The sequence below is a fragment of the Botrytis deweyae genome (genome assembly GCF_014898535.1).
Source record: "Botrytis deweyae strain B1 chromosome Unknown BDEW_029, whole genome shotgun sequence".
NCBI lineage: Eukaryota > Fungi > Ascomycota > Leotiomycetes > Helotiales > Sclerotiniaceae > Botrytis > Botrytis deweyae.
Genome location: NW_024066236.1, coordinates 256,028 through 282,219, shown reverse-complemented (window position 1 = coordinate 282,219; position 26,192 = coordinate 256,028). Strand labels below are relative to the sequence as shown.

The 26,192-nt window shown below is 42.5% G+C and overlaps 7 protein-coding genes across 7 annotated transcripts; 4 read left to right on the top strand and 3 right to left on the bottom strand.

Annotated features, from left to right (window-relative positions):
* Positions 1-194: 194 nt before the first annotated feature.
* EAE98_009618 (uncharacterized protein) lies at positions 195-1,866 on the bottom strand. Its single transcript, XM_038957239.1, has 4 exons — positions 1,259-1,866; positions 1,022-1,200; positions 710-892; positions 195-545 (listed from the first exon to the last, which is right to left on the bottom strand). Exons 1-4 carry the CDS (start codon positions 1,500-1,502, stop codon positions 450-452), a joined length of 702 nt encoding a protein of 233 aa, XP_038806432.1. The 5' UTR covers positions 1,503-1,866; the 3' UTR covers positions 195-449.
* A 1,117-nt stretch (positions 1,867-2,983) lies between these two features.
* EAE98_009617 (uncharacterized protein) lies at positions 2,984-4,787 on the top strand. Its single transcript, XM_038957238.1, has 5 exons — positions 2,984-3,343; positions 3,399-3,665; positions 3,721-3,947; positions 4,008-4,078; positions 4,130-4,787. The coding sequence occupies exons 1-5, from the start codon at positions 3,194-3,196 to the stop codon at positions 4,504-4,506; spliced, it is 1,092 nt and encodes a 363-aa protein (XP_038806431.1). The 5' UTR covers positions 2,984-3,193; the 3' UTR covers positions 4,507-4,787.
* A 785-nt stretch (positions 4,788-5,572) lies between these two features.
* EAE98_009616 (uncharacterized protein) lies at positions 5,573-6,976 on the top strand (the record flags this gene model as incomplete). The annotated part of the gene is made up of 1 exon (XM_038957237.1): positions 5,573-6,976. The coding sequence occupies one exon, from the start codon at positions 5,573-5,575 to the stop codon at positions 6,974-6,976; it is 1,404 nt and encodes a 467-aa protein (XP_038806430.1).
* Positions 6,977-7,033: 57 nt separating this feature from the next.
* EAE98_009615 (uncharacterized protein) lies at positions 7,034-8,663 on the bottom strand (the record flags this gene model as incomplete). Its single annotated transcript, XM_038957236.1, has 5 exons — positions 7,034-7,129; positions 7,183-7,428; positions 7,510-7,858; positions 7,922-8,073; positions 8,139-8,663. The coding sequence occupies 5 exons, from the start codon at positions 8,661-8,663 to the stop codon at positions 7,034-7,036; spliced, it is 1,368 nt and encodes a 455-aa protein (XP_038806429.1).
* A 1,576-nt stretch (positions 8,664-10,239) lies between these two features.
* Positions 10,240-11,812, bottom strand: EAE98_009614 (uncharacterized protein; the record flags this gene model as incomplete). Its single annotated transcript, XM_038957235.1, has 6 exons — positions 10,240-10,652; positions 10,714-10,739; positions 10,799-11,238; positions 11,292-11,415; positions 11,464-11,590; positions 11,654-11,812. 6 exons carry the CDS (start codon positions 11,810-11,812, stop codon positions 10,365-10,367), a joined length of 1,164 nt encoding a protein of 387 aa, XP_038806428.1. The 3' UTR covers positions 10,240-10,364.
* A 2,429-nt stretch (positions 11,813-14,241) lies between these two features.
* EAE98_009613 (uncharacterized protein) lies at positions 14,242-15,488 on the top strand (the record flags this gene model as incomplete). The annotated part of the gene is made up of 4 exons (XM_038957234.1): positions 14,242-14,408; positions 14,468-14,956; positions 15,020-15,087; positions 15,145-15,488. The coding sequence occupies 4 exons, from the start codon at positions 14,242-14,244 to the stop codon at positions 15,486-15,488; spliced, it is 1,068 nt and encodes a 355-aa protein (XP_038806427.1).
* A 907-nt stretch (positions 15,489-16,395) lies between these two features.
* EAE98_009612 (uncharacterized protein) lies at positions 16,396-24,303 on the top strand (the record flags this gene model as incomplete). The annotated part of the gene is made up of 5 exons (XM_038957233.1): positions 16,396-17,019; positions 17,204-18,636; positions 18,729-23,251; positions 23,311-23,682; positions 23,738-24,303. 5 exons carry the CDS (start codon positions 16,396-16,398, stop codon positions 24,301-24,303), a joined length of 7,518 nt encoding a protein of 2,505 aa, XP_038806426.1.
* Positions 24,304-26,192: the final 1,889 nt, after the last annotated feature.

Here is a 26,192-nt window from a genome sequence, read left to right as displayed (position 1 = left end):
ACATCTATATCTTTTAACGCTTTTGGTACAACACAATATTCTTGGTTGGGAGAATTAAGCTGTGTTGACCGTTTTTGAGACAGCTGCTTCTTGTCGATTGACGCGTCTTGGCTAACTGTTCAAAATTTGCAGTGGCATGATTTGATCTTGTAACTATCTAGAGTTCCATTGTCAGGATTTTAGTGTATAAAGGTAAACCAATAAATCTTGAGTACTCAGCTTCTGTCAGATTTACATTTCATGACAGATTTCTTAACTCCTGAGACAACAATTTAAGCTATACGCTACCCACTCTTTAGCAATGCGACTATCATACAAATTCTATCTCGTTGCAACTATCCTATTCACTTTTGTGCAAATTCCAGCTGTTCAGGCAATCTCCTTCCGATTTCTCCAAAGATTGTCTTAAATTTCGACTCGTCAGAGTTGGTTGCCCCTATCTTTTTCTCTCATCCCTCGCGATCTAATCTCTGTCTCTCTCCAACCCAATCCTGCAGCTCTTCCCAATTCACACACATATGCTCAGTACCCCATCCCGTTACACCCTGTATCACTCCCGTCAGCAAACATTCTTTCTTATCTTCATCCACTTCTTGCCTTTTCTTTGCTATGACAATTACCCTTTTTCTCAAGCCACAATATAACCACATCAACCTTTCGTTAAAATACAAAAGAAAGCTCACTTTAAGCGAAGAGGAGATGAACCTACTTTCAACTCAGGATTGACCCTCTCAATACTGCTGTCCCCACAGCACATCAAACTCTGCCTCAAAAAATCAATACAATGCCTCATGTGACTTCTTCTCATATGAGGTTCCAATTCTTCCTCAAGAAGTACTGTTCCTGTTGTTGCTGCGTCATTATTGAGGTAGTAAATGTGACGTATTCCATCCTAGACTACCGTTAATAACTATTACTGGGATATGATATGATAAATTCTTGTTGGAAAAGAAAATCAATGAAGATGGGGAGAAGGTGAGTCAGATATGGGATCAAAAAATAGACAGAAATACATCCGTACCAAACAATGTAACTGATGCAAGACGCTTAATGTAGCTCTTCCTCCTTCCACATAAGGATGGTTGAAGAATCCCCCATCACCTTTCGTCATAAACAATCCATTCCAAGCAGCATCTGTGGTATTAGATGGCGGATACGAGAAATTGCGGTTATAGGAGAAAGTACTCAGTTCTTTAGCGACTAATCAGTTGATATTAGCTTCACGAGAATTTAATAAGTTTAGAGAAAGAGTGCATACATCGAGGTCCTACACGGGCAGCAATCGACTGTGTGTCTAGAAGTCTTGCAGCAAGAAACCCCAGTGTACAGGATGCGAAACAAAGGGTGAAGATTAGCAAAATATTCAATCTCAAGCTCAGTTTGTTCTTGGAACTCTTGTGAAGCCCCGGTTTTGTTTCTTCATCAGGATCGACGGTGACGGGTGCGTAAACAGGTTGTCTCGTGATTAAAGGAAACCACATTGTGCCAAGAAATTTGAACATATTTGTGCGTCACTCTACCATACAGTAAAGTATATAAAAAGGTCCAACTTGTTAACTCACAATATGAATTGTTTATTCTCTCTCTCAGTATCACAGAAAGAACTGAATTGCTCGTGGCGGTACGAGATAAAGAAGTCATGAATACAGAGAGGCGTCTCTAATTTCATGCACGACCACTTTAAAGCATATTAAGCTCAAAGTCCGATACTGTATGTGAAATATCTGCGACATTTTTCTCTGCACAATAGCATTTCTAGCACGAGTTGAAGAGGATCGTACGACTGCCAACCGCGTTCTTATCGTCTTGGAGTCTTGGTATGTTGTACATGCACGACCATGATATAAGCCGTGTATAACAATAGAAATCTTGAGAATTTCTTTTCCTTCAATTTAAATAAACATAAATTCCATATATTCTGAAAAACTGCAGATACACAATAGCTCTGAAATATCCATTGCCATCGTATCATCGATACATCTTCACGATACAAGAAGAGGCGTAAGCCGAACTTTATAGATAGCAACCCAAGAACATACCATGCGTCGGGGAATATAATCCCCTCGGAAGTCATCCACTCTCCGACTTGGAAGAAGGAAGGAAGCGGAGTCCCGTAATCTCTAATCAGCCAGCCCGCCGGAAGTGCCATCCTGTAAGTAGCTTGATGGCAACAATCAACTTCTTTTAAATTAACTTCCAGAAGATTGTCATCAGGTCTTCAAGCCGAAAGTTGCCGTCTTTTCTCCTGTCTCCATGGCGTGATTTGTTATTTTTAATTCTTAAGCCAGAATCAGGGGCCTGAATAGATTTTCTTCGAAATGAGGGATCAGATAAACGGGAATGAGGGGGAATATGTCTCTGCATGTCGTGCAAATTGGATTTATTGAGGGTTAAAATCTAGGTAGCAATGTTCCACGGCATTTGAAAGGACGGGATAGTATTGGATGTTTATGTGTGGACGAGTATGGTTCCAAGAAAAGGCGATTCGTTCGCGAGATGAGCGTCAATGTGCTTATTGTTCCACGCGAAAGGGATGGATGGGTATTATTGGATGGCATCTAGGGCTTTTTCTTGGAGAGAAAGAGTGGTATGAGAAGTTTTGGAGATAGACGGAAAGGATTTGAATGAGACATAAAAATGGAGGATTGTGGAGTTTAAATGCTCATCTTCAATGAACATGAACTATCAGCGATACATCGAAAGAGTAAATCGTGTTGGACTAAGTACTTACATGTACGACCACCAAGACCCAATGCTATTGCTCATGTAATACCACTTTGGCCACAAAGTTCAGAACCTCGTGTCTAAGTAATGTATCTAAGCATCCCAGCTCCTTATTTCTCGGAGCGCTGGCAAATCAAATTGCCAAGTCATGTAATAGAATGTCCGAGCCGTTGCTTCTGCGAGCAGAATTCATTCCATTGAAGAATCTCCCAGCTCAGCCGTTTCCACTTTCACCCCCCTCACGATTCTGTACCATCTAGCCATGCGTCGCGTCGAGGGGGTGGAGGATTCCAATTAATAGTATATGGTAGGTATGTAGTACAGCACTTGTCGGCGCTACGGATAATAAACCAGTCATATATGTAAAAATATCCCCACTCGAGTCCAGAGATATTGTGTTTGAAGTATAGTCCAACATCTACGTGATATTCTCTCCCAGACAACAACCATCATAGTTAACTCCCACACTATGGCGATCCCAGAAGTTGCCGTCGGCGGCGTCGTCGCAAATGTGATTCTTGTTGTGCTCGCAACTATTATAGTTTCCCTACGCTTCTATGCAAGAAAGAGAAGTAAGCTGGCCTTACAAGCTGATGATTGGTTGATATTCTTCTGCTTGGTATGTTCATCTTCTCATCAACTCATCGTGTGCACCATTAATGTTTGTTTGGTAGATATGCTCAATTGCGTTATGCGTTGAATGCATCTATGCAGCCGCGAGTGGACTCCGAGGAGTTCATCTATCGACTTTGAGCTTCCCAGATATCGAACGGTTCTTTGAAGTCCAATTTGCGGATACTTTGATTTGCCATTTTGTGTATGGACTTATCAAAATATCAGTCGTGATTTTCTATAAACGCATTTTCACTAGCCGGACCTTCATCATCTGTGCAAATACCGTATTGGGCATGATTTCATTGTATATGATTTTGTCATTCTTCGTAAGTATCAATGATATCAACTGGAAGTGTGGCACTAAAGACATAACCCATTTAGCTGTTCCTCTTTTCGGCCCATCCTGTCGCAGCGTATTGGAATACTACACCCGAATTGATTGGCACCCAGTTTATTTTGGATGTTCCGAATCTCGTTATCGCGTGCGCAGCTGTGGATATCTTCCTTGATATCGCAGTCCTAAGTCTTCCATTCCCTGTGATAAAGGGCCTTCATATGCCGACAGAGAAGAAAGTTTATGTGTCAGGTGTTTTCCTTCTTGGTGCTTTGTAAGAATTCAGTGTCAATGCAGACAAATAGTACACTTTGCTGATACCAAATCATTATAGCTGTCTCATCTCATCTTGTATCAGACTTTACTATTCCCAGAAACTATTCGGAACCAGCACACCTGATCTCAGTAAGTCTGCCATGACCTATCATCTCGCAGCTCTAACCTAAAAATCATCAGAACTCGACGAAGAAGTCTATCTCTGGGCTCACATCGAAGCCTACGCCAGCACTATAACTGCCTGTCTTCCCTGTCTCGCACCTCTTCTCCGCGGTGGTCGCAGCCTCGGCTCTATGATCGGTAGCGTGCGTTCTAAACTCTCTATCCGCAGCAAGAACAGTTCCTTGTTCCGAAAACACTCGTCTGACTCCACATCCAACAATCTACCAAGCCCTCTTTCCGAAAAGTCACCTTGGAATGACGATGGATCAGGACTAACCTCAATTGTTACGGGTGGAGCTAGAGATTTGGAGAGTCAGAGATATCCCAAGTACCCCGAGGAGAGAATTCTGGTGGAGAAGAGCTTTGTTTCGGCTGCTGGATCAGCGGTTAATTGATGGGGTATATTGAGTTGATAGGGACAAGACCTGGCTTTGAAGAGAGTCCTTAAATGGCTGTGTTTGTACTTGGAGGATAGGCACTTAAGGATAGATCCGTCCTTTATGTAAGATTTTATGGAAATGAAACTTCAAGTGGCATTGCATTGTCTTGTGCTTTTCTAAATAGATTTCTCGAATTAAGATTTCGATCACCTTTCAAAGGGCAGTGTTGCTCGAAGCATGCCTTGTCCTTGTTGGTTTGAAAATACCAATCGTTAGTCAACAAAACTTAATAGTCTTACTTCTGTCCATCCCAGTCACTAGACTAAGCTTTTAGGTGCAAAAGCTAACTGGCCCTCCCTAAAAGTCTATGTTGCACATCTTTAGTCCGTTTGCTACATGCCTCATCCTGGTGGACATGGGATAGTTCTATTTAGTTCTTGCAATTGTTTGTATTGGAGGATATCAATCGTAAAACTTCATGGATCATAGTTAACCTCAATCGACAAATAAGAATCCTTGCACAATTTTCGAATAAGAAAGTCAACGTGAGCTTCACATAGTCGATATGTTAGAACATAATTCACAATTCATTTTCAAAACCAAAGGATGACCGTGGATCCTCGCGAGATCCCACATACCCCACAATCCCACCCCGCATTAAACCGTTTATTCAAGATTCTAGTCGTAGTATCGACGTTTTCTGTGGATTTGGTATGTTTCAGATTTTTTCAATGCTCAAATGCGACCTCAAAGATTCCAGAAGCCTCAATGTCGGTATTCAAAGACCCCAAGCGCGCGCATGTACTGTACTGCCCTGTCCTGACCCACCAGACCTACACCAACTTGAGGCTGAGTAGACGTGAGCCCTGACATATAGATACACGTTGAAACCCTATCTAGAGAATTAGAAGTCAAAGATCCAATTTAGACGTTCTTTAAGATTTCTACTTTCTTTTGTTTTTGTCTTTTATTTTCGCATAATTGTAATTTTTTGAGTGCCTTGCAGAATCACTAGTCTCTCGTTATTCATCATTGCTTGTAAATTTCACGCTGCTTCACACAAGATACGGCCAGCCAAAACATGGCAATTCAAAATCTAGATTTGATTCCTCGATTTCCCAAGAGGCGTGAAATACAAAAGCTTTCTGTCAACACCACCGTCACTCTCAATGCCGTCCCAGCTCAATCACCCATTCCACTGCCTAAATCGGCATCAAAGATCATGACTCTCTCCGCCTATACCAGAGATTTATCATTATGGGGGATCCCACGCTGGCCATTTGAACCAAAAATGGAGCGAATACGCACACTCGTATTGGATCGCTTGGGCTTACGAGATGATAATCCTTGCATAGTATCATTTGAAAACAGGACGGCATTCAAGAAAGTCTACAAGGTTATTGTTTATCAGATGGTAAAGTGGAGAGAAGGTTGGGAAGAGAAGAAAGAGAGGGTTTATCATTTGAGCGTTCGATATCCTTTGCAGGAGAGTGACGAGACGCTGAGTGAAGTAGCAACCATGAAGTTTGCGCGAAAGTCAGGAGTTCCCGCCCCCCGAGTAATTGCTTGGGATGCGAATAGAAGGAATAAATTGGGATTCGAGTGGATTTTGGTGCGAAAATTGGAGGGAAAATACCTCAAGGATGAATGGGAAGATTTGTCATTTGCTCAAAAGGAGAAAGTGGTGAAAAACATAGCGAAATATCAAGCAAAACTATATGCAACTAGTTTCGACGACATTGGAAACCTTTTCGACGCGAAAGACGCAGATGATTACATCACGGACTATAGATACGGTGATTTCAGTACTTCGCATCAAATATCGAGAGAAGTCCGACCCTTTGTTGGGCGGTTAATATCTATTGCTGCGATTAGTGACAGAAATTCGTACTGTTCTTTCCCGGACAGCAGTTCCTATTTAGAAGCACTGTTGGTACCCATATGGAAGGAGTTATCGACGACATTACGAACCTCGACTAATGAAGAAGAAATGATCGAAGCACAAAGTCTTCAGAAGCTTGTTCAAAAAGTGCATGCTAAGGTTCTTCAGACATTTCCAGAAACAAGGGTATCCACAGTCCTTGTCCATGACGATTTATCGATGAGAAACATTTTGATTGACGACATGGGAAATATAACAGGCATTCTTGGGTGGGAGAATGCGACGGCCATGCCGACCTGGAAAGCAACTCAGTATCCGCAATTCTTGAGTATTGACCATATACAACAATCAAGTACAGAATATCAAGAGAGCATCCATGAAAATGTAGAGGAAAGAGTTGAAGTAGTAAGACTAAGGCGTCTCTACGATGAGGAGATGGCTAAGAGGGTAGTCGCTTGGAAAGAAGAAATCAATCGAGGAAAAATAAGGAGAGAGCTTGAATTTGCGTGCAAATTTTGTAGTATTGAAAGCTGCGTAAAGGAAATTGATGACTGGGTAAATGCACTCGAAACTAATATACCCATAGCACTGGTAAAGCAATAAGCCAAGGTACGTACATCAATTTCTGACAAAAGGAAATTTTTCAATGAGAAGACATTGCTATGAAACTCCGGCTTTCTTTTCCTTCGCCATGCTGGTTACAATCTTCATTTCCTCGTCAGAAGGCATATTGACGATCATGAGATACAGTACATCCTATCAATACGTAAGTACAATGCTATCTATTTTTAAAAGTGGACTAGACTGACCTCGTGAAGCTTTCTTTTCGCAGTCTTCAAAATACCAGTTCTCTGAGGTTTGGGATTTTCATCTTTGGGCAAGCCTTTTCTCTCTCTTCTTCTCTCTTTTCTTGCAGTTCGCCCTAGATGACCACCGGACAATACTCCGATGATCCCACCTTGATTTACAGGGTGAGAGGGATCTGCCCAGCGTGATGAAGGCACTTGTTGCTCGCCAGCGTTTGAAACCAATGTCGTTGAGGGATTTTCGGTTGCCTGTTGCATAAGTCAAATTGTCATTTCTTATATCATTTTAACAAACCTAAAGTTCAAGATTGAAAAGACGCAAAAACGTACAAATTTAGCTGTGCTCCTCTTGTCTCTCCACACCCCAAACCAAACTCCTGCTTTTTTCATTGCATCTACTTTTTGTTCATCGGTAGCTGTCTCCAATAATGGAAATATTAATTCTGCACTTTCTGGCATCTGGGACTGTCCAATTGTTTTACCAGAGGTGGAATGGAACCCACTGCGGCCTTGAACTTCACGTGAGGCTACAGATGTGACTAGCTTTGTGTTCATATCAACAGTAGAGACAAGTGGTTGGGAAGCCGTAGAGTTGTTTGATTTCCAGGTCATAAGCATAGCATAGAGTCCATGTGGTTTGAATAGTTTCTCATTCATTCCGACAAGATATTTGTTCTGTCTAGGGAGTAGAATTAGATTCATACCTCCCAGCTTGACAATCAACGGATCTGATGGTACGTACTCTTTAGACATATATGCCCTTCTGCCAAACTCAATGCTGGTGTGCACTGCAAATGCCGCGGCGTGGACAATGATACTTGGTGCTACAGCGAGTCCTTCGGCCATCACACTCGCAGCCACAGCCAAGTTTATCACATGAAAGTATGGAGATGCCTGAACAATTTGTTAACACTTGTTCCATGTATCGCGCTGTTTACTGCTACCTAGATAGGTCGTACCTTGATAGATGCTTCAAATCCCACCAGAAAATCCATGAATGTATCTTGATCTATACCACAATCTATCAAGACTGGGGCATAAGCTCTTACGAATCCTCGGTGTTTAGATCCAGGTCTTCGCTCTGGTATAATTATTGGAACAGGAAGTCCTTGCTTTATATTTGGTCGAGTTGACGAGGATATGCCAGGGTGTTGTTTTCCAAAGTCTCCAAGTATTTGCTTAACACTCTCGGGTTCATCTACTATCTCCTGATCGTATGGAGACAGTTCGGCTTGCGTATCGTCTCTAACCCAGTCTCCTTCGTCATCTTCATCATAACTTTCGTATCCATGAGCATCGAAGGCGGTTGTAAAGCTATTATGTTCAATGGTCGGGGACTCTGAAGCCTCTGGGGTTTTTGCTCTTTGGACATTCCTTTCTTCGCTCTCCCCTGCACTAACTTTCTTTTCTTTGAAGGAGGCATATGCGTCAGTGCCGAACCCAATGATTCCACTAACTGCATCTCTTATAGGCCGTCGACTCATGACTTGTTTGATCGCTATTCCAGTGAGTGCGGACAGTGTGATGGTTTTTGGGTAACACAATTTGAGTGGAAGAGTGAGAATAAAGAACACATCCGGAGCATTCTCTATTGTTATAGCCCCGCATTCCTCGCGTTTCCACCGCAACAGATTTATAAAGCTACAGGAATGCAACACATAACGCATTTAGTTGATATAACTTCATTCCAAGGAGCCCACCTGTATATCTCTTTCAGACGCAGCAAAGTACCAACTGGACGACACACCAATCAAGGGAGAGCAGCATCTGTGCAACGCTTGGAGCGCTTCCCCTCGAAACTTTTTTCGTGCGAACCATACGTCAGGGCTAAATGAATTGAATTGTACAAATGAAGAATTAATTGTGGATTGCAGATGGTAATGGTGATGGTAGGACAATGCTTTTAAAAGAGGAGATTATAACTTCTAACCCGTGCGACCATGGGCCTGAATGCCCTACGAAATGATATGTAACCTGGAATGTTATGTCGCTTTTTATGGTAGGCAGTGCAGTGTATTTGGTCACCCCACGTCAACCGAGATCGCCGACAAGCAATATAAATCACAAAGTGTGTTTTTGGAGACAGGTACCTAATAACAAAATTCAGCGTTTCAATACCTACCTACCTAAGTACATATCGTGCTATTTAGCCTCATATCGCAGTATCTCACTACCTAGGTACCAATCGTAACTTTTATTACAGATCACTATTAATCATCCACTCATGATTATTAACACCCAAAACTAGTCATTTGATTAGTCTATACACCTAATTTCATAACTAGCTTTCAAAGAAAAAAGTACTTTTTTTAATATCATCTAATCGAACTTTTGAAATTGAAAATTCAATTCGATTAATACAACTTCAAATTTGTCACGGCACCAAGTACTCTACCACTCAGCCACGTAACCCCAAAAGGGTATAAGTAGTTTGATCAATATCAAACCTACTAAGTAGAGTTATAACCAATCCGTAACAAAATTAAAAAAAATTTATATTATAATATAAATCTCAATTAATAGAATCTATAAATAAAATTTAAATAAAATTAATCAAAAATTTATTGAATTGAAAGTGATTAAATAAAATAATAATTTTTTATATAGTTTTTAGACTTTTAAACTTTCAAAAGTTGAATTTTGATTTAATCACCTCTAATTTAATAAATTTTGAATCGAAATTATTTATATTTTATTTATTAATTCTATTAATTGAAATCTATATTTCTATATAAAGTTTTTTCAATTTGAAATTACATTGATTAAATTAAAAACAATTGAATTATTTTTATATAGGATTTAGCAAAAAATTGATTAAATCAAAAAAAGTTATGTTTTGAAAGCTAGTTATGAAATTGAGTATAGAGTGTTTGACTTAATAATTAGGGCTCTGTACTACCCGATACACGCTTTCAATATATAATCTGCTAAACATCACAATATGCACTAAACAGTCGGATTCTGTATGTATTTGTCACAAAAAGACTCCCTAGATCACTCATTCACCTTGAGTTTTTCAAATCATTATTACAAATTTCACACCACTTTATGACGGGTACCATTCGATCGATTAAACAGAATTACTATATAAGATTACATTACCCACCTTATGAGCCTCCTCCATACAAGATGATGAATGTTATTATACAAAGGTTGATTCTTCATCCATAAATTATCCAAATCATCTATTTGGCCACGATAACTTGGACACTGTCTCTTAAAGACTCGGTATAGGTATAGGTCTTCAACACTTTGAGACCAGCTGAGTCTAAGACCTTCTCCCATTGACTTTGAGTACGTTCCATTGCCGACAAAGCTGCCATCATAGTGAAATCAATGTTCATGGCCTGGAAATTGGTGCCACTGTTGGGAAGAACCATTTCATCAATCAAGATCGCAGAATTTGGGCCCATTGCCTCACGGAGATGGTCCAAAATGATCTTGCACTTGTCATCTGGCCAGTCATGCAAGATCTATATTGCGAAAGGTTAGTCATCTTATTCCGGCGTACTCTGCATGGAGGATATCACTTACGTTGCGCATGTAGTAGAATCTGGCATCTAATTTCAGAGTCAGTATGGTACAATCGATGAGATTCTTGCATTATTGAAGTACGTACTCTTGATTTGTTGGGGCGTGAAGAAATCTTGTGGTAAAGCTTTTACCCCATCGATGGATAAAGCATGCTTCAAAGTTATTGGAAGATCCTCAAGAATAACCTCGCCCTTGAGGGCAGGGAATCTAGTCTTGAGTTCTAAGCATTTATGACCAATTCCACCACCGACGTCAACAAACATGACTTGGGCTGGATCGAGGTCCTTGACATATTCCTCGAAAGGGAACAAGTCTAACCAGACATCCATTCCTTCTCTCTGAGCAGTCATCCACTCCATGAAGAAGCCGAGTTTCTCTGGATTTTGCTGGAACCATTCGAACAATGGGAGATCTGTGCGGTGTCCCATGTGAAATGGTGAGTATGATGCATCAGCAGGGTTCTTGTATCCAGTAGCCTTGAAGAACTCTGGGAGGACTTGAAATGCTGGACCAACACTATCGAAGCTAGAGACGGATTGTCTTAGTATATGTATCTTTGATTGCGATGATGTACTTACGTGTGGTTCATTCCAGCTTTAAGGCCAGGTTTGGCAAGTGCTTTTGTGATATTGTCTGCGATAAAAGTCTCTTCTCCGACCTCTGTTACGATATCTGTTGATGCCAAGAACCTCAAAATTCGACCTACAGGAGTTAGAGCCTGGTAAACATCTTTAATGGGTAGGAACATACTTAAAAGTAAAGGGTCACATTTGGTTTGCTCTGCTAATTCTGTCGTAGTCATGGGACCGCCGTTATCGGCTAAAATCTTGAAGAGATCGAGATCATTACCAGCACGGCAAAGTGCGGGTTGAATTGCCTTAAAAGTGAACGCATCAGCAAGTGGCTATATGAATATTATACGTCAAGCATTGACACGTACGAGGTAGATAAGACGCTGAATAGTTTCGCCAGAAGTCTCAAGGGACACAGCCGTCTTTCGAAGTTGATTAATGAGATTCTTGCGCGTGTTTTCATCAGCAACCTTGGCTGCCTCCGTGATTCTGGAAAGCGCAAGTTCGAGATCTCCAACGGAACCCATCTTGAAATTTTGTTTTAGAGAAATGTCACGGAAGAATTGAGTTTGGAGAGGTACAACGGTTGTATCTAAAAGGAAGATATTCAGAACGCCAATGACAACTTGGATGCAGTCCTCGGGACTTACATATATATACTAAATAAACGGCCAACGGTTGGGAGGCGAGGTATTGGCTCGGATTGGAAATGTTTAGCAATCTCGTACTCCGTACCGAATAAGCAACACAAGCGTCGACGTTGACAGCCCCTCTCAGAGCCTCGCCTGCTCACCAATTTTGGACCCCACGGACTTGATAGGCGTGAAATGCCATCGCCGGCTTAGTGGGGAGCATTGAGTTCGTACAACATAGGCCTATCTACAGTCCCAATACCGCCGGAATCAATCTCTTTCTTGGTCGTATCTTTCAGATGTTATCACGCCGCATGACAGCATACAGCCCTTGCTCCAGATCAATCGTGAACTACGACGTCCGCCATCAAGGCATCCATGTCACCGCTAGCAAGACCGGTATATGAAATCCCATATCAAAGCTTGTAGACACGAGATCATCTTGTAATCTCCGTTTCTATATTATTTATCACATACCTGGGCGGCAAACCATTTGATGATACCTTTGATAAGCATAAAAATCAAAGATCGGCGACCTCACCCTTAATGATTTTCATATCTAATCTAGAGCTACGGAGTTGAAGCGTGGGGTAAAAGACGGTGCCTCGGCCCTGGGACAGGGGCTAAATTGAAAATCGCCCATTTTTCCAAATGTCGTCCCAAATTAAATATTCAAGGGTATAATGACCTATGATATTGCATCAATTAAGCATGCTTAACCATGAAGCTGGTACTGGGGGGTACCGGGGGACGTGTCTATTTTGCTTCTTTGGATCCAATAGTACACCTCTACGTTGTAACCTTCGCTCGTGTGAAACCCTATGAGGGTTACAACTTACAACAAGAGGATGGTGAGCAATCACAGAATACGTATGTCAGCTTATTTTGCTGTAAATTCATCCAATAAGGGAAGTTGAAGCCCTTTCCTCTCAATGATTATGGAAGCTTAGACTCCTTCAGGATTTCTTTTCGAAGTTTGTCATTATCAAGCATAAGCAGGTCTCGGCGATCCTTCCAACTGCGGTAGTTTACACCTCGTTAGACGTTTAATCTTATAATAGCATTTTGGTTTTGCTGCAGTTCAGAAAAGTCTGGAATATTCAAGGCACGTTGCAAAGTTGCAGTCGGAAGTTCCCATTCCACTTCTTCATTTGATTTTATTAATTCAATGTCACTCCACTGTGTGACAGTGTGATAGTCTATCGATGAGAGGGTTGCAAGGCCACGTTTCGATCGTCGAGGCACATACTGGGGATACTGGGGTAGAACGGCGTAGAACTTTATGTCAATCACCTCACAATAATTTTGTGAGGTGATATATTGATCATTTCAGCATAGCGCTCTACCAGCAGGCAACACATTATAAGTTGTGGGCTTAAATGTGCGTTACGGCTTATTGATATATTGGCGGTCAGCCCCATAGCATTTACGACAGGTCTTATGCAAGCAGTATTAAGCGCTACACATCAATCACTATCTTCAGGTGTGAATGCCATCTTTTGTGAAGCGGGACAAGAGTACCACTGAGCGCTTCTATATTGAAGTGGCGAAGAGAATAAATTACGATGTACTATCGTCTATGTGTGTTACGAATGAGGGGTACTTCTCTCTCCGCACAATCCACTTTCGACTTTATGGCTTAATAGAGTGGGATATACACATTCTCTGTTCGGTATCTGCTCCGTGTCGGTGTACCCGAAATCTCAGAAATGCCACCTGCTGATTTCTGTCCAGGAAATATCCTCAATGGTGATATTCTCAGCACGGATGGGCCCAGAGAATATCTTTCTTATACTGCATACCATTCTCTGCAAGTATCGCTCTAGCCGCGGAGTTGGACGGCCACTCCTGGTAAACTGACCGGGTACTCGTAATAATAGGCGCAGTTTCTGTCTATGTCGAGCGATTAGGTGGCGCATCGACTGTGCCATTGTTGTAACCCGAGCCTAGTTGTCAGATCTCCTCACCCCATCTTCCTTCGTGAATGGATAATACATTGGGACACGTGGACAGCTCGGCATGGCATGGCATGGCAACAATCACATCTCTAGGCTCAATTCTCCCATATTCGAAGTTTTATGTTTGGTTTTGCTAATGTGCTGAATTTGTGTGAACGAGGATCGAAGGAACAGTACAATTTCCTCAATTTGTGCTATTCTCATACACAATCACACCAGCCATGCTTACACATCACATACCTAGATAGACATTGATTTCCACAAATTGTGATCATTGACTTGTTTGACTGATCCGATCTTAGGGGAAAGTTTATATCTACTTTCCAGCAATTCGGCACTCACGGATTCAAGATAGCTAACTCGACAATGGAGGCCCCAGCTGGAGGAAATGTCGATAGAGGACCAACTATCATGGCAATTATGTGGGCGCAAGCTGCTATTTCTTGCATTGTGGTCGCTTTGAGGTTTTGGGCCAGAATTACGATCAAAGCGCTCGGGAAAGATGATTGGATTATGCTTTGTACTTTGATCAAGTATGTATTGGTATTGGTACCCAATCAATCATGGCAATTGTTAACCATGATTCTGCTAGTTTTCTCGTTTTCTGTGGGTTTGTTACCGTCCAGGCTCTGCACGGCGGCGATAGGCATCTGTATTACATTCCTCTCGCAGAGCAAGAATTCGCGATCAAAATGACCTGGTTACTGCAGCCCTTTGTTATTCTAGCAATTTGCCTGGGGAAAGTATCGGTCGCTTTCTTGATAATGAGACTCCTTTCGCCCACTCCGAAATGGCCAAAGCCATTCCTTTGGTTTTGCATCATTTCGTGCCTCGTCTTCGTTTTCGTGGATATTGTTTTGACATACGTTCAATGTACACCTGCAAAGGCGCTTTGGAATCCAACCGTCCCACATACCTGCTGGGAGCCAAAAGTTCAATCGGATTTCGCGATCTTCTGTGCTACCTGGCTTGTTTTCATCGATGCGCTTCTTGCCGTTTCTCCCATATTGTTCTTTGGGAGGTTGAAAATGAGCTTGAGGAAAAAGATTGGAATCTGTGCACTCCTGGGAGGAGGTATTATGTATGTGACCTGCTACGGTCCTCACTTCATTGAGAAAGTCCCGGCTAACCACATTAATTTTAGAGCTGCGATTTGCGGATCAATAAAGATATCTTATTTGACAGAACTCAGTGCTCGAGCAGATATCACCTGTAAGGCTTCCATACTACAAGCAAACGCAAAAGCCGAGAATTCTAACATTGATATAGGGGCAACGTACGATTTGTTCGTTTGGAGTGGTGCTGAGGCATTTATCCTGATAGTCTGTGGAAGCATACCACCGTTGAAAATTCTCTGGGATCGTTACATCTCAAAGAAGACCGGCCAGACAAAGACATCGAGTTCGTCGTACATACAGTTTAGTAGCGGGAGATCTAGAGCCACAGCCCATCAATATGACGGAGTGACCTACGACATGAAGCCATTGGCTTCACCGTTACCTGGGAGAGAAGTAGATTTGGAGGATCAGAGGACATCGACAATACAGGAACACAGTGACTCTCTATCAATAGGAGATAGAGAAAGACCGCATTCCGTAGGAATAGGCAGGTGACTGATTGTATATGTATTTTGGCGATGGAAGGGAACCTTTACCCTTTGAATGTATGATATGTAGTTATGAGAACCGCAGACACAATGATACCCCAATGTATATGATTGAACAAAAGATCTACAGAACCTGCGGTCCCAATTGGTCTACCCGTACATGGTTTACTTTTGCCTCAACTCCGCGTTATGATCATGTATACTCTGTATCAATTCACCAAAAGCCGTTTATTACGCAATTCAGTAATGATGCTACGAACCCATGCTCACCAAAGACTTGGGTATCCGGGATTCTTCCAAGTAAACGAGTACGGAGTACATAAAATACCAAGACCAACACGTCCACCAACACGCCCCCATCATACTCTGACAGTGTAAGGCTTCTTATCACCAACCCCGCTCTGTCTTTAAGGAGATCAGCTCCAGTAAGATTCACTAAGGGAGCGGAGTATTCAACAAGGAAGATAGAAGATATTTCCCCCTGGAAGAAAACCCGAGTGCTGTGCCCCATAATCTAACTGTGATGAATTTGTCAAAGTTTATGATGCCAAATGCTAGATAGGTGGGTGAGCATACATACATATAGTATTTCGAATTTTCCATTTGATACTTTCGTGGTTTGTGTTTTTTTTCCTTGCATTCAACAGGAACATCCAATCCTACCACCGGTCGACATAGGTGAATAGGGAGAATCTGCTAGGCATCGGCATATTACACTTATTGCCTGACCTGGACACAACAATCGCCACGAACTGGTCAATTAACACCGATAATCGCCTCAGAATATACCCACCACTGCCTGGATTGTTGAGGGGTCAATGACAAGCTATTTCTGAGACTCTCCTGTTCGATTATCGATCACGGTGTTACACTACCGCTAATTTGATTTCAACAATACCATATCACTAGTGAGCATGAATCTTCAACATTCAACGCTAGTCTTTGGGCCACAGACGAATTCCTTTGACGCGGCCCATCTCTCCGCCGTTAGAAACTCTTTAGTCTCTAACAAACGCCTAAAGCCATTTTACAAGGCCATTGCGGGGCTTTCCGACTTCTTGCCAACACTACTGGCTCATGATTCTTCTCTGCAGAAACTACCTGCAGTAGAATACTGCACCTTCCTGATTCGATGGCTTGAGAACGGTTCATCAGCAGGAGAGCCAATGAATCAGGATTTACCGAACATGGTTTGCACGCCCCTCACGGTCATCATCCACGTTGTGCAGTTTTTCAATTATCTCGAGACCCACTATGGGCCTATTCACGCATATGATAATTTCCTTGCATCTGCGACTCCGGCCCAGGGGTTCTGTATCGGGTTTCTGACCGCAGCCGCTGTGACTTGTGCTTCGGATGAGGTCACTTTGGTCAAACTGTGCTCAAATGCCTTGCGACTTGCTCTTTGCATAGGTGCTTATGTTGATCTAGACCAGTCGAATGCGGGAGAGAATCTGACAACGGCTGTGATGGTTTCTTGGAGTGAGAAGAATAAACCCGTTTGCGATGTTTACGAGTTCTTGAAGGATTTTCCAGAAGTAAGTCGTCTTTCTAGCGCACAATTATGTGGCGAGTGTCACAAAGCCACATTTATACCGTGAAATTCTCCGGGCCACGTGAAATTCTCGGGGTTAAGGTTGTATGCTAATTTCTGGTGGCTGTGCTTAGGCTTATATTTCTGTTATCTCCGACAAAACGAAAATCACGATAACACTTCCCCAGAAACTTCGTGATTCCATATCAAAAGTCTTGCTGGATCAAGGGTATAGTGTAATACCATTGGTTGTCTTTGGTCGTTTTCATTCATCTGTTCAGACAAATGCCTGTCAGAAACTTATTCAACTATGTGCATCAACGGAATCTTTACAATTCCCCCAAGCAGAAAGTCTTCGGACCGCTTTGAGAACAGGTGAGGATGGACAAGAAATACGTGAAGGACCACTCCATGAAATAGCGCTGGTTTCATTGCTTTCAAGGCAATCGAAATGGTATGCGACCATTGCAAACACAGTTGCTCAATTGGATGCAAGTCAAAAGAGGCATGTACTTCAAGTAGGGTTTGTCGATTGCATTCCAAGTCGGCTTGTTCGTGAATTTAACCTCAAAGTCGTAAAGCTTAGCAAGTTCCTTCCCAATGATGGATCACATACCATTGCTACTCCTTTACAAGAAGACATTTTGCAATCTCGTCCATCAAAAGAGCATGTCTATCCCAAACACTCAATTGCAGTGGTTGGGTACTCATGCAAATTTCCTGGAGCAAATTCGCCCGAAGAGTTTTGGGATATCTTGACTGAAGGCAAGTCATTACTTCGAACGATACCAAATGGCAGATTCCCTACCGAAGGTCTGAGGAGGTCTTCGAAACAGCCATTCTATGGCAATTTCGTGGATGATATTGATGCATTTGATCATAGGTTTTTCCAGAAATCTCCTCGAGAAGCGGCGTCCATGGATCCACAACAAAGATTTTTACTTGAATGTTCCTATAACGCTCTCTCATCCAGTGGATATTTTGGCCGGCAATCAATGTCTAAAAGCAAAGGAGGCAATGAGCGAAATGATGTTGGATGTTTTTTCGGAGTTTGCGGTTCCGACTACAACGATAATATTGCTTCACATCCATCAAATGCATTCTCATCTTTGGGTAGTTTACGAGCATTTCTCAGTGGAAAAGTCAGTCATTTCTTTGGTTTTACAGGGCCTTCAGTGATCTACGACACAGCTTGCTCTTCTTCAGCTGTTGCAATCGACGCCGCATGTAAATCTCTGCAGGCCGGAGACTGTTCATCGGCTCTGGCAGGAGGTGTTTCGCTATACACTAGTCCTTATTTTTACGAAAACTTGGGGGCAGCGTCATTTTTGAGTCCGACCGGCGCTACAAAGCCGTTCGATGCGGGAGCCGATGGATATTGTAGAGGAGAGGGTGTAGGAATCGTTGTTTTGAAACGATTGGAGAATGCGATCGCAGACGATGACCCTATATTAGGAGTTATTGTTGGATCTGCTGTTAATCAGAGTATGAATTCAACGAGTATTACGGTGCCAAATCTGGAATCTCAGTCGATGTTGTTCGAAAAGGTGGCGGCACTTGCAGGCTCCAGTCCATCGGAATTTACATATGTCGAAGCTCATGGGACAGGAACCCCTATCGGGTAGGTTTATTTCTTCTTCTTCAATAATCTTGGAAGTCTATATCTTCTGCAATATTGCTAGGCTTGATGATTCAGGAGCTGACTCAAAGCAGAGATCCAATAGAAATAAATGCAATCCGCAAAGTATTTGGCGGGGCACACCGATCTATACCATTACATGTAGCATCGGTGAAAGGTAATATTGGTCATCTGGAAGGTGCCTCGGGTGTTGCGTCATTGATTAAGGTCCTTCTAATGATGAAGCACAAATCGATACCAAAACAAGCGAACCATTTGTCTTTAAACCCCAAGATAAGAGCTTTGGAAGCAGACAAGATGAAAATCCCGCTCCAGACAACACCATGGGAAGCTGATCTCCGTATCGCCAGCATCAACAACTACGGTGCATCTGGGAGCAATGCATCTATAGCCGTGGTTGAACCACCGTCCCAAGTTCTCGAGTCTCGTCATATTAACGGCCCAGAGAGTTCGCCTATGACAGCTAAATATCCTATCAGAGTATCTGCAAACTCTCCTGGAAGTTTGGCGGCCTTTTGCGATCGTCTGAAAACCCAAGTTTCCCAACTCTGTCAAAACTCTATTGCTTTGCGTGATCTTTCTTATGGTCTAGCAGAAACTCAGAACTGGAATTTCTCCAATGTTTTCACGGCGGCAGTCTCAGACCTTAGCGAACTAGACAATGCGCTGATAAACAGTGCGGAAGGCTACTTCACCATCCCCCAGAAAGTCAAGCCAGTAATATTGTGCTTCGGTGGACAAACAAGTGCTACAGCTTCCGTGGATCGGAATCTATATAATCAATCGACACTCTTCAGTCGTCATATTAATGATTGCGATGAGGTTCTGCGGTCCTTGGGAAAGAAATCCATATTCCCTAGCATCTTCGACTCCAGTCGAAGTTCTAGCACAGTCAATCTTCACTCCAAATTGTTTGTCCTGCAATATAGCGCTGCTAAGACGTGGCTAGATTCCGGTATCCAAGTTAGCTCGATGATCGGCCACAGTTTTGGACAATTGACAGCGTTGACAGTTGCAGGATCTCTCTCTCTGGAGGATGGATTGAAGCTTGTTGTTGGTCGTGCCGAATTGGTTGAGAGGTTGTGGGGCCATGATAAGGGTTCTATGCTAGCTGTCGAAACAGATCAAGATACTCTGAATAAGCTTATTGACTTGACGAGAAAGCAAGGGCCTGCATTTGAAGTCGAAGTTGCTTGTTACAACGGCCCGACAAGCTTTGTATTGGTCGGAACCCATCTCGCCATTGCGAAGGTCGAAGAAACCTTTAATAACAACGCAGTGGAGTTTTCGTCACTCAAAGCAAGGAAATTGGATGTTACCCACGGGTATCATTCCTCATTAACCGATGTTATTTTACCTGAGTACATGGAAATTGTGAAAGGTTTAAAGTTCGGCGAACCCAAGATTCACGTTGAAACATGCTCTGAAAATGAAGCATGGTTAATTCCTAGTCCCGAGCTGGTAGTTGAACACACGAGAACAGGAGTCTACTTTGGCAATGCAGTTGAGCGTATCAATCAAAAATTTGGTCCCTGCACATGGCTAGATGTTGGTTCTGGATCAGCCATCACCAAAATGGCTAGGAGAGCACTCAAGTCGGGAACATCCACTGTTCAATTGCATCAGTTCTTGGATATCAAACTAGACAACGAAAGAGCCATAGATCAACTGGCAAACACAACACTTGAACTTTGGAAAGCTGGGAGTAAAGCCCACTTTTGGCTTCATCATCGCTGCGAGAAAGATAGCTACAAAAGAATTGATTTGCCTCCTTATCAATTTGAGAAGGCACGTCATTGGTTGGAATGGAAAGAACCTCAGACCGCCGCGCCTCTACCGTCAACACCAAGAGACTCTTCTACTAAACGGCCAAGTTCCATGCTATCATTTGTAAAATTCCATGACAAAGATAGGAGTCATGCTGAATTTCGGATTAATGTACACGAGCAAGGATACCAAAAATATATCACCGGTCATGCAGTTCTTGGGCAACCACTTTGTCCTGCCCCTCTTTACATGGAACTTGCATCCACTGCGATTACGATTCTTGAAAACTACAAGTTACTTCAAGACACACCTATAGTTCCTCGAATACAAGACCTTGAGATCAAAGCTCCCTTGGGCAAAGCACTTGATAAATCAGTGGCCTTGAATCTCAGAGCAGATGGCGAGTCTTGGCTATTCGAGTTTTCAAGTCAAAGTCCGACAAAAAAGAGAAATTCATCTCAACCAGTGATACATGCTACTGGTAAGATAGTGCTGCGAGATTTTTTCCCACTAAGCACTTCACGAACGGAAAGATTAATACCACAAACTCGCCTCACGACTATTCAATCAGATTCCAAGGCGAGAAGCCTTCAAGGAACGCAGATATACGACAGGTTTTCTCGGGCAGTAACATATTCCGAAATGTATAAAGGTGTAAGGGATGTCTATGCAAGGGAGCACGAGATTGTCGGAAAAATTGTACTACCAAAAGAGAGTCAGATCTCAGGCTTAGGACGCAAGACTGTAATTGACCCAATCGCGTTGGACAACTTCATTCAAATAGCCGGTCTCCACGTCAATTGTCTTGTTCCCATCAATGACAATGAAGTCAATGTCTGCGTAAAGATATCTGATCTTGAATTTCATAAAGAATTGGATACATCAGATAGTCAATCCGGATGGATGGTCTTTTCAACGTATTCGACAACTGGACCAAGAGAAGTAGAGAATGATATCTATGTCTTCGACTTACAAAGCCATAGGCTGGTTTTAACGATTTTTGGCGCCATTTTCATGCGAGTTAATATCAATTCTTTAACCAAGACACTATCTAAAGCAAATGCCCGCACTACTATTGCCATTAATGAACCTCAGATGACATTCAATAATTTTGAGGTAGAAAAATTGACAGTCTCGACAACTATGGAAGATGAAGGCTACACTACGATAATTCACTCCGAGGAAGAAGATAATGAAGAAATATCACCACTACTAGCAGGTCCCAATCCAATTTCCCGGCTGGAGAAATTATTGATCGAGCACTTAGATCTCCCCGACGGTAGTGTGAGACCAGAAATGAATCTGGTAGATGAAGGACTAGATTCTTTGTTAGCTATCGAGCTTGGCAACGATATCGGCAAAATTTTCGGTGTCAGAAATCTCGCACTGGATGAATTTCAAACTTTTGGAGAGCTTTGTATTGCTGTATTTGGAAAAAATACTAAGCCTTTCAAGACGCATATCAAAAATAAGAATATTGATGCCAATGCTCTCACTTTTAGTCTGAAGAAAATCGAGGAGCCTATTTTCATTGAGAAATCTGCAAGCGAAACCCTGGTGCCGGACGATCCATCTTTCCTAAAAGGATCGCAATTGGTATTTGAAAAAGTTCGCCGTGAGTTCGACACGTTTGCGAAAGAGACAGGTTTCAATGGCTTTTGGGAGAATGTTTATCCTTCGCAAAAGAAGCTCGTCCTATCTCATGTTGTGGAGGCCTTTGTCAAGCTCGGGTGTCTCATTCCATCGTTAATTGCCGGTGAGGTTCTCCCGTCGATCGAATTCCTACCAAAACATCAGAAATTGGTGTCGCAGTTGTACAATATATTGGAAGATGGCAACTTGATAAAGAGTGGTGAAGGAAGATTTCTGCGAACGAATGTTCCGATCGATACCACTTCATCTTCTAAATTGTATCAGGAAATTTTGGCAGAAGCGCCACTCTTTCACCTTGAACACCGTGTTCTCCACATCACCGGCTCCAATCTTGCAGACTGTCTTACAGGGAAAGCAGATCCCGTACAGATCCTCTTTGGGAAAAGAGAAAACAAAACGCTCTTGGAAGAATGGTACGCCACCGCTCCAGCTCCAGCGGCCATCACAGCCCACCTCACGCACTTTCTTCACCAAGCTCTGTCCGCCCATTCCGGAATCGTTAAAATTCTTGAAATCGGCGGAGGAACTGGAGGAACAACAAAACACATGATAGATTTTCTCACTTCCAATAACATTCCCTTCGAATACACATTCTCCGACATCTCCCCCATGTTCGTTAATGCCGCCAAGAAAAGGTTTGCCAAATATCCAAACGTCACTGTTATAACTTTAGATATCGAAAAGCCAGTCTCTGAAAATATGCAGAAGAAGTTTCACATAGTGTTGTCAACGAACTGTATCCATGCAACCAAAAACATCTCCAATTCTACAGCAAATATTCGCGATATGCTCCTGCCCAACGGCTTTTGTTCACTAGTCGAATTCACCCGTAACATATTTTGGTTTGATTTGGTGTTTGGACTATTAGATGGCTGGTGGTTTTTCGAAGACGGACGATCCCACGTTTTGGCCGATGAATGGTTTTGGGAATCGAGTATGAAAACAGCTGGATTTGGACATGTTTCGTGGACACATAATTCTAGTGCTGAATCGCGGACTGTCAGGATTATTACAGGGTTTCTTGAGGCTCCCGAGAGTACGAGCGTTGTTCCCAAGAGACCGAGGGAAAGTTTCAAGTATGAGAAGCTAGAGTATAAGATGGTTGGAGAATGTCGACTTTTTGCGGATGTTTATTATGATTCTAGTACTGCGAATAGTGAAATTGAGAGACCTGTTGGTAAGTGCTACACAGAACGATAAATATGACAGTTAGAATAGCATGCTGACGGATTTCAGCACTTATGATCCATGGTGGAGGTCATACCTTATACAGCCGAAAAGATATAAATCCAAAGCACATTCGACTGCTTCAAAACAAGGGATTTATCCCAGTCAGCATTGACTATCGGTTTATACCCGAGGTATCACTCCGCGAAGGAGCCATGTCCGATGTTTGTGATGCACTAGCATGGGCCCGAAATACTTTACCATCCATCGTTCTAAAAAATTGCCCTCAGCAAAGGGTAGACGGTAGTAGAGTAGTTGTACTTGGATGGTCCACCGGCGGTACACTCGCCATGTCCAGCGCCTTTACATCTCTCGAACAAGGGACTCAACCACCCGAAGCTATTCTAGCATTTTACTGTCCCACAAATTATGACGATGAGTGTAAGTTTCTCTTTGATTTCCCAAGACGTGTAACTGTTCTAATTTCTTGAACTAGGGTGGAAAACTCCCATTTTCCCAAAAATGTCCATCTCCAATCCTTCCACACCTTATAATCTTCTCGAGGGCGTACAGAATACTCCGGTAACAAGTTATACGCCCACAACTAGCACTGGTGCTTCGACTCAATTGTTCTCTCTACAGGATCCGCGCACCCGCTTTATCTTACATATGAACTGGCGCGCGCAAGCATTACCGATCTTAATCAACGGTCTCCCATCGCTTTCCACCTCTCACACAATCTCTTCTTCCTCGCCCTCCACCTCCTACGACAACCTCCCTATGCCCTCACCCAGCCAAATCGCCCGCATATCACCTTACTCATACATCGTCTCTTCACACTACAAGACCCCCACGTTCTTGATTCATGGTACAGAAGACGATTTAATTCCTTGGCAACAAAGCCAGAAAACGTATGAGGCTTTAAAAGAAAGGGGAGTTGAGGCAGGCATTGAGGTTCTGGGGGGATCGGGACATCTCTTTGATTTGACTAGGGATGGAGGTGGTGATGAGGGGGTAAGAGCGGTAGAGAGAGGAATGGAGTTTTTAAAGAGATTCGTGTAAGGGTTTTAAATGGGATAAGGGGGCGTATTGAGAGGAAGTTTGGGGGCTGGAACCGAATGAATCGAAATAAATTTGGTGGCGGTGTTGTTTCTTTTTGTTATTTATGAAGCATGATCATGATCCATGATAGCGACCGCAGGCGGTCTGACTTTGTTGACTCGATTTAGCTGCTGTTAATTTCCTAATTGTACATATCGAATACTATCTTCCACTCATAAGTTATGGTTCTCTACCTTTAATGATCAAATATTCACGCATATTTTAAAACTCCTAAGCGTCACCCAAAGGATTGTCAGACTTTCTAAAATTAAGAAGACGCAGACTTTAAAATAATTCAAACTGTACCGTTGTGATATCATCGCCAGTGAGAGTATAATCATAATGCCATGGTATTCAAAATACGATTTGATGTGTGACGCTTTCGGATTCTTTGACAAAAGATGCTGTCTGGGTGATAAGTGTTTACACCTGCTATATCGTTCGATCACTCATTGAGGAGCAGCTTCAAAAAGTATCCAGCTATTTTAGATATTATGACTTGATACTACCATCGATGATAGTGTAAGGCTGAAGAGGCAGTTGAGACGAACCAATATAATTACCTGTTGTTAACCTACGTAGGTACGTAGGTTAACAACAAGACTGGACTGGTTACTAATGAGTACCGAGCAATCTAATTGAATGCTTGTAGAGCACCTTGGCTCAGATTTCGGACATGCGGATATGCAACGAAAATTAACTACTCCGAGATTCATTTCAGTACCCACTCCGCTGTCCACTCTTGCCATCTTCACGTTTGAGTCGTTGAATGAATTTTGCTGCCCAGTACAGTATGGGATGAGAGCGGGATGATAAGAGAGATCTTAGATAAACAGTCACCAAGAATGTAGCTTCGAAGTGGCAGAAGAAGAGAACAAGGTCGCAATCCTAATTAGATCCAAATTCGCTTGTCATGAGCTAAGGAACGCCAACTATTTCCACACTCACGCTTTGAGAGCTCAGAACTAGAATTCACGTGAACTTCACGTGACTATGATCGCCTCAAATCAATCCTGTGAAAATCTGTACGAAGTACCTGCTATCGTGGAGAATAGAGAGCTAGTGAAAGTTTTGAATAAAATACCTGGTAAGAAGAGAGAAGCTCCAGATTATAAATAGATTCGTTTCGCGCATAGTACTCTCATGCAAAGTTGGTATCGCATCCGACCAACGAAGAATAGAACATGGAATCGCAGGCTATTGATAGAGATATCTTCCGAGATGAGGTAGGCGTCCCATGGCAATGTTATTGAATAGAGTTTGTTACCATGAGCGGACATTGATACCATTGACAGAATGTTTTAGACACCTGCCAAACTTCAGAGTCCAAAATCGTTCAATGATCCGCGAAATTGAGTTTAGCAATTCAATAGATAAACATTTTCGTATCCAAGTCGACAAGGAATTCTATCAATCGTCAAGATTATATTATCAGGGAGAGATATGCCCATTCGAGTATATTGAACCTTGGTTAAATAGAATCTAAAGTAATGTCTCACTTGCCCTATCTATGCCAGGAGGGTTTGTAGATAGCGATATCAGTATCAATATTACGCCCCTGAGCAGTCCCATACCATGGGGGTGTTATCTGTACGGAGTACACGCCAGCCAGCCTGGTGTCAATGCTCTAGTACCTGGGGACACGTGGAAATACTCCAGATATGGTAGTGTAAGGCTGGATCCGTTTGCAATTAGGGGAAGTGAATGAAGAATTTCCTAGATATGGATTGAATATGAGAGATCTATCTGACGAGTCTCAAATGTTTGTTTGAAATTCCGAAGCTGTGAAGGTTCAATGCGAGGAATCCCCGAAAGATTCTGTTTGTTACTATAATTGTTATGCAAGATGT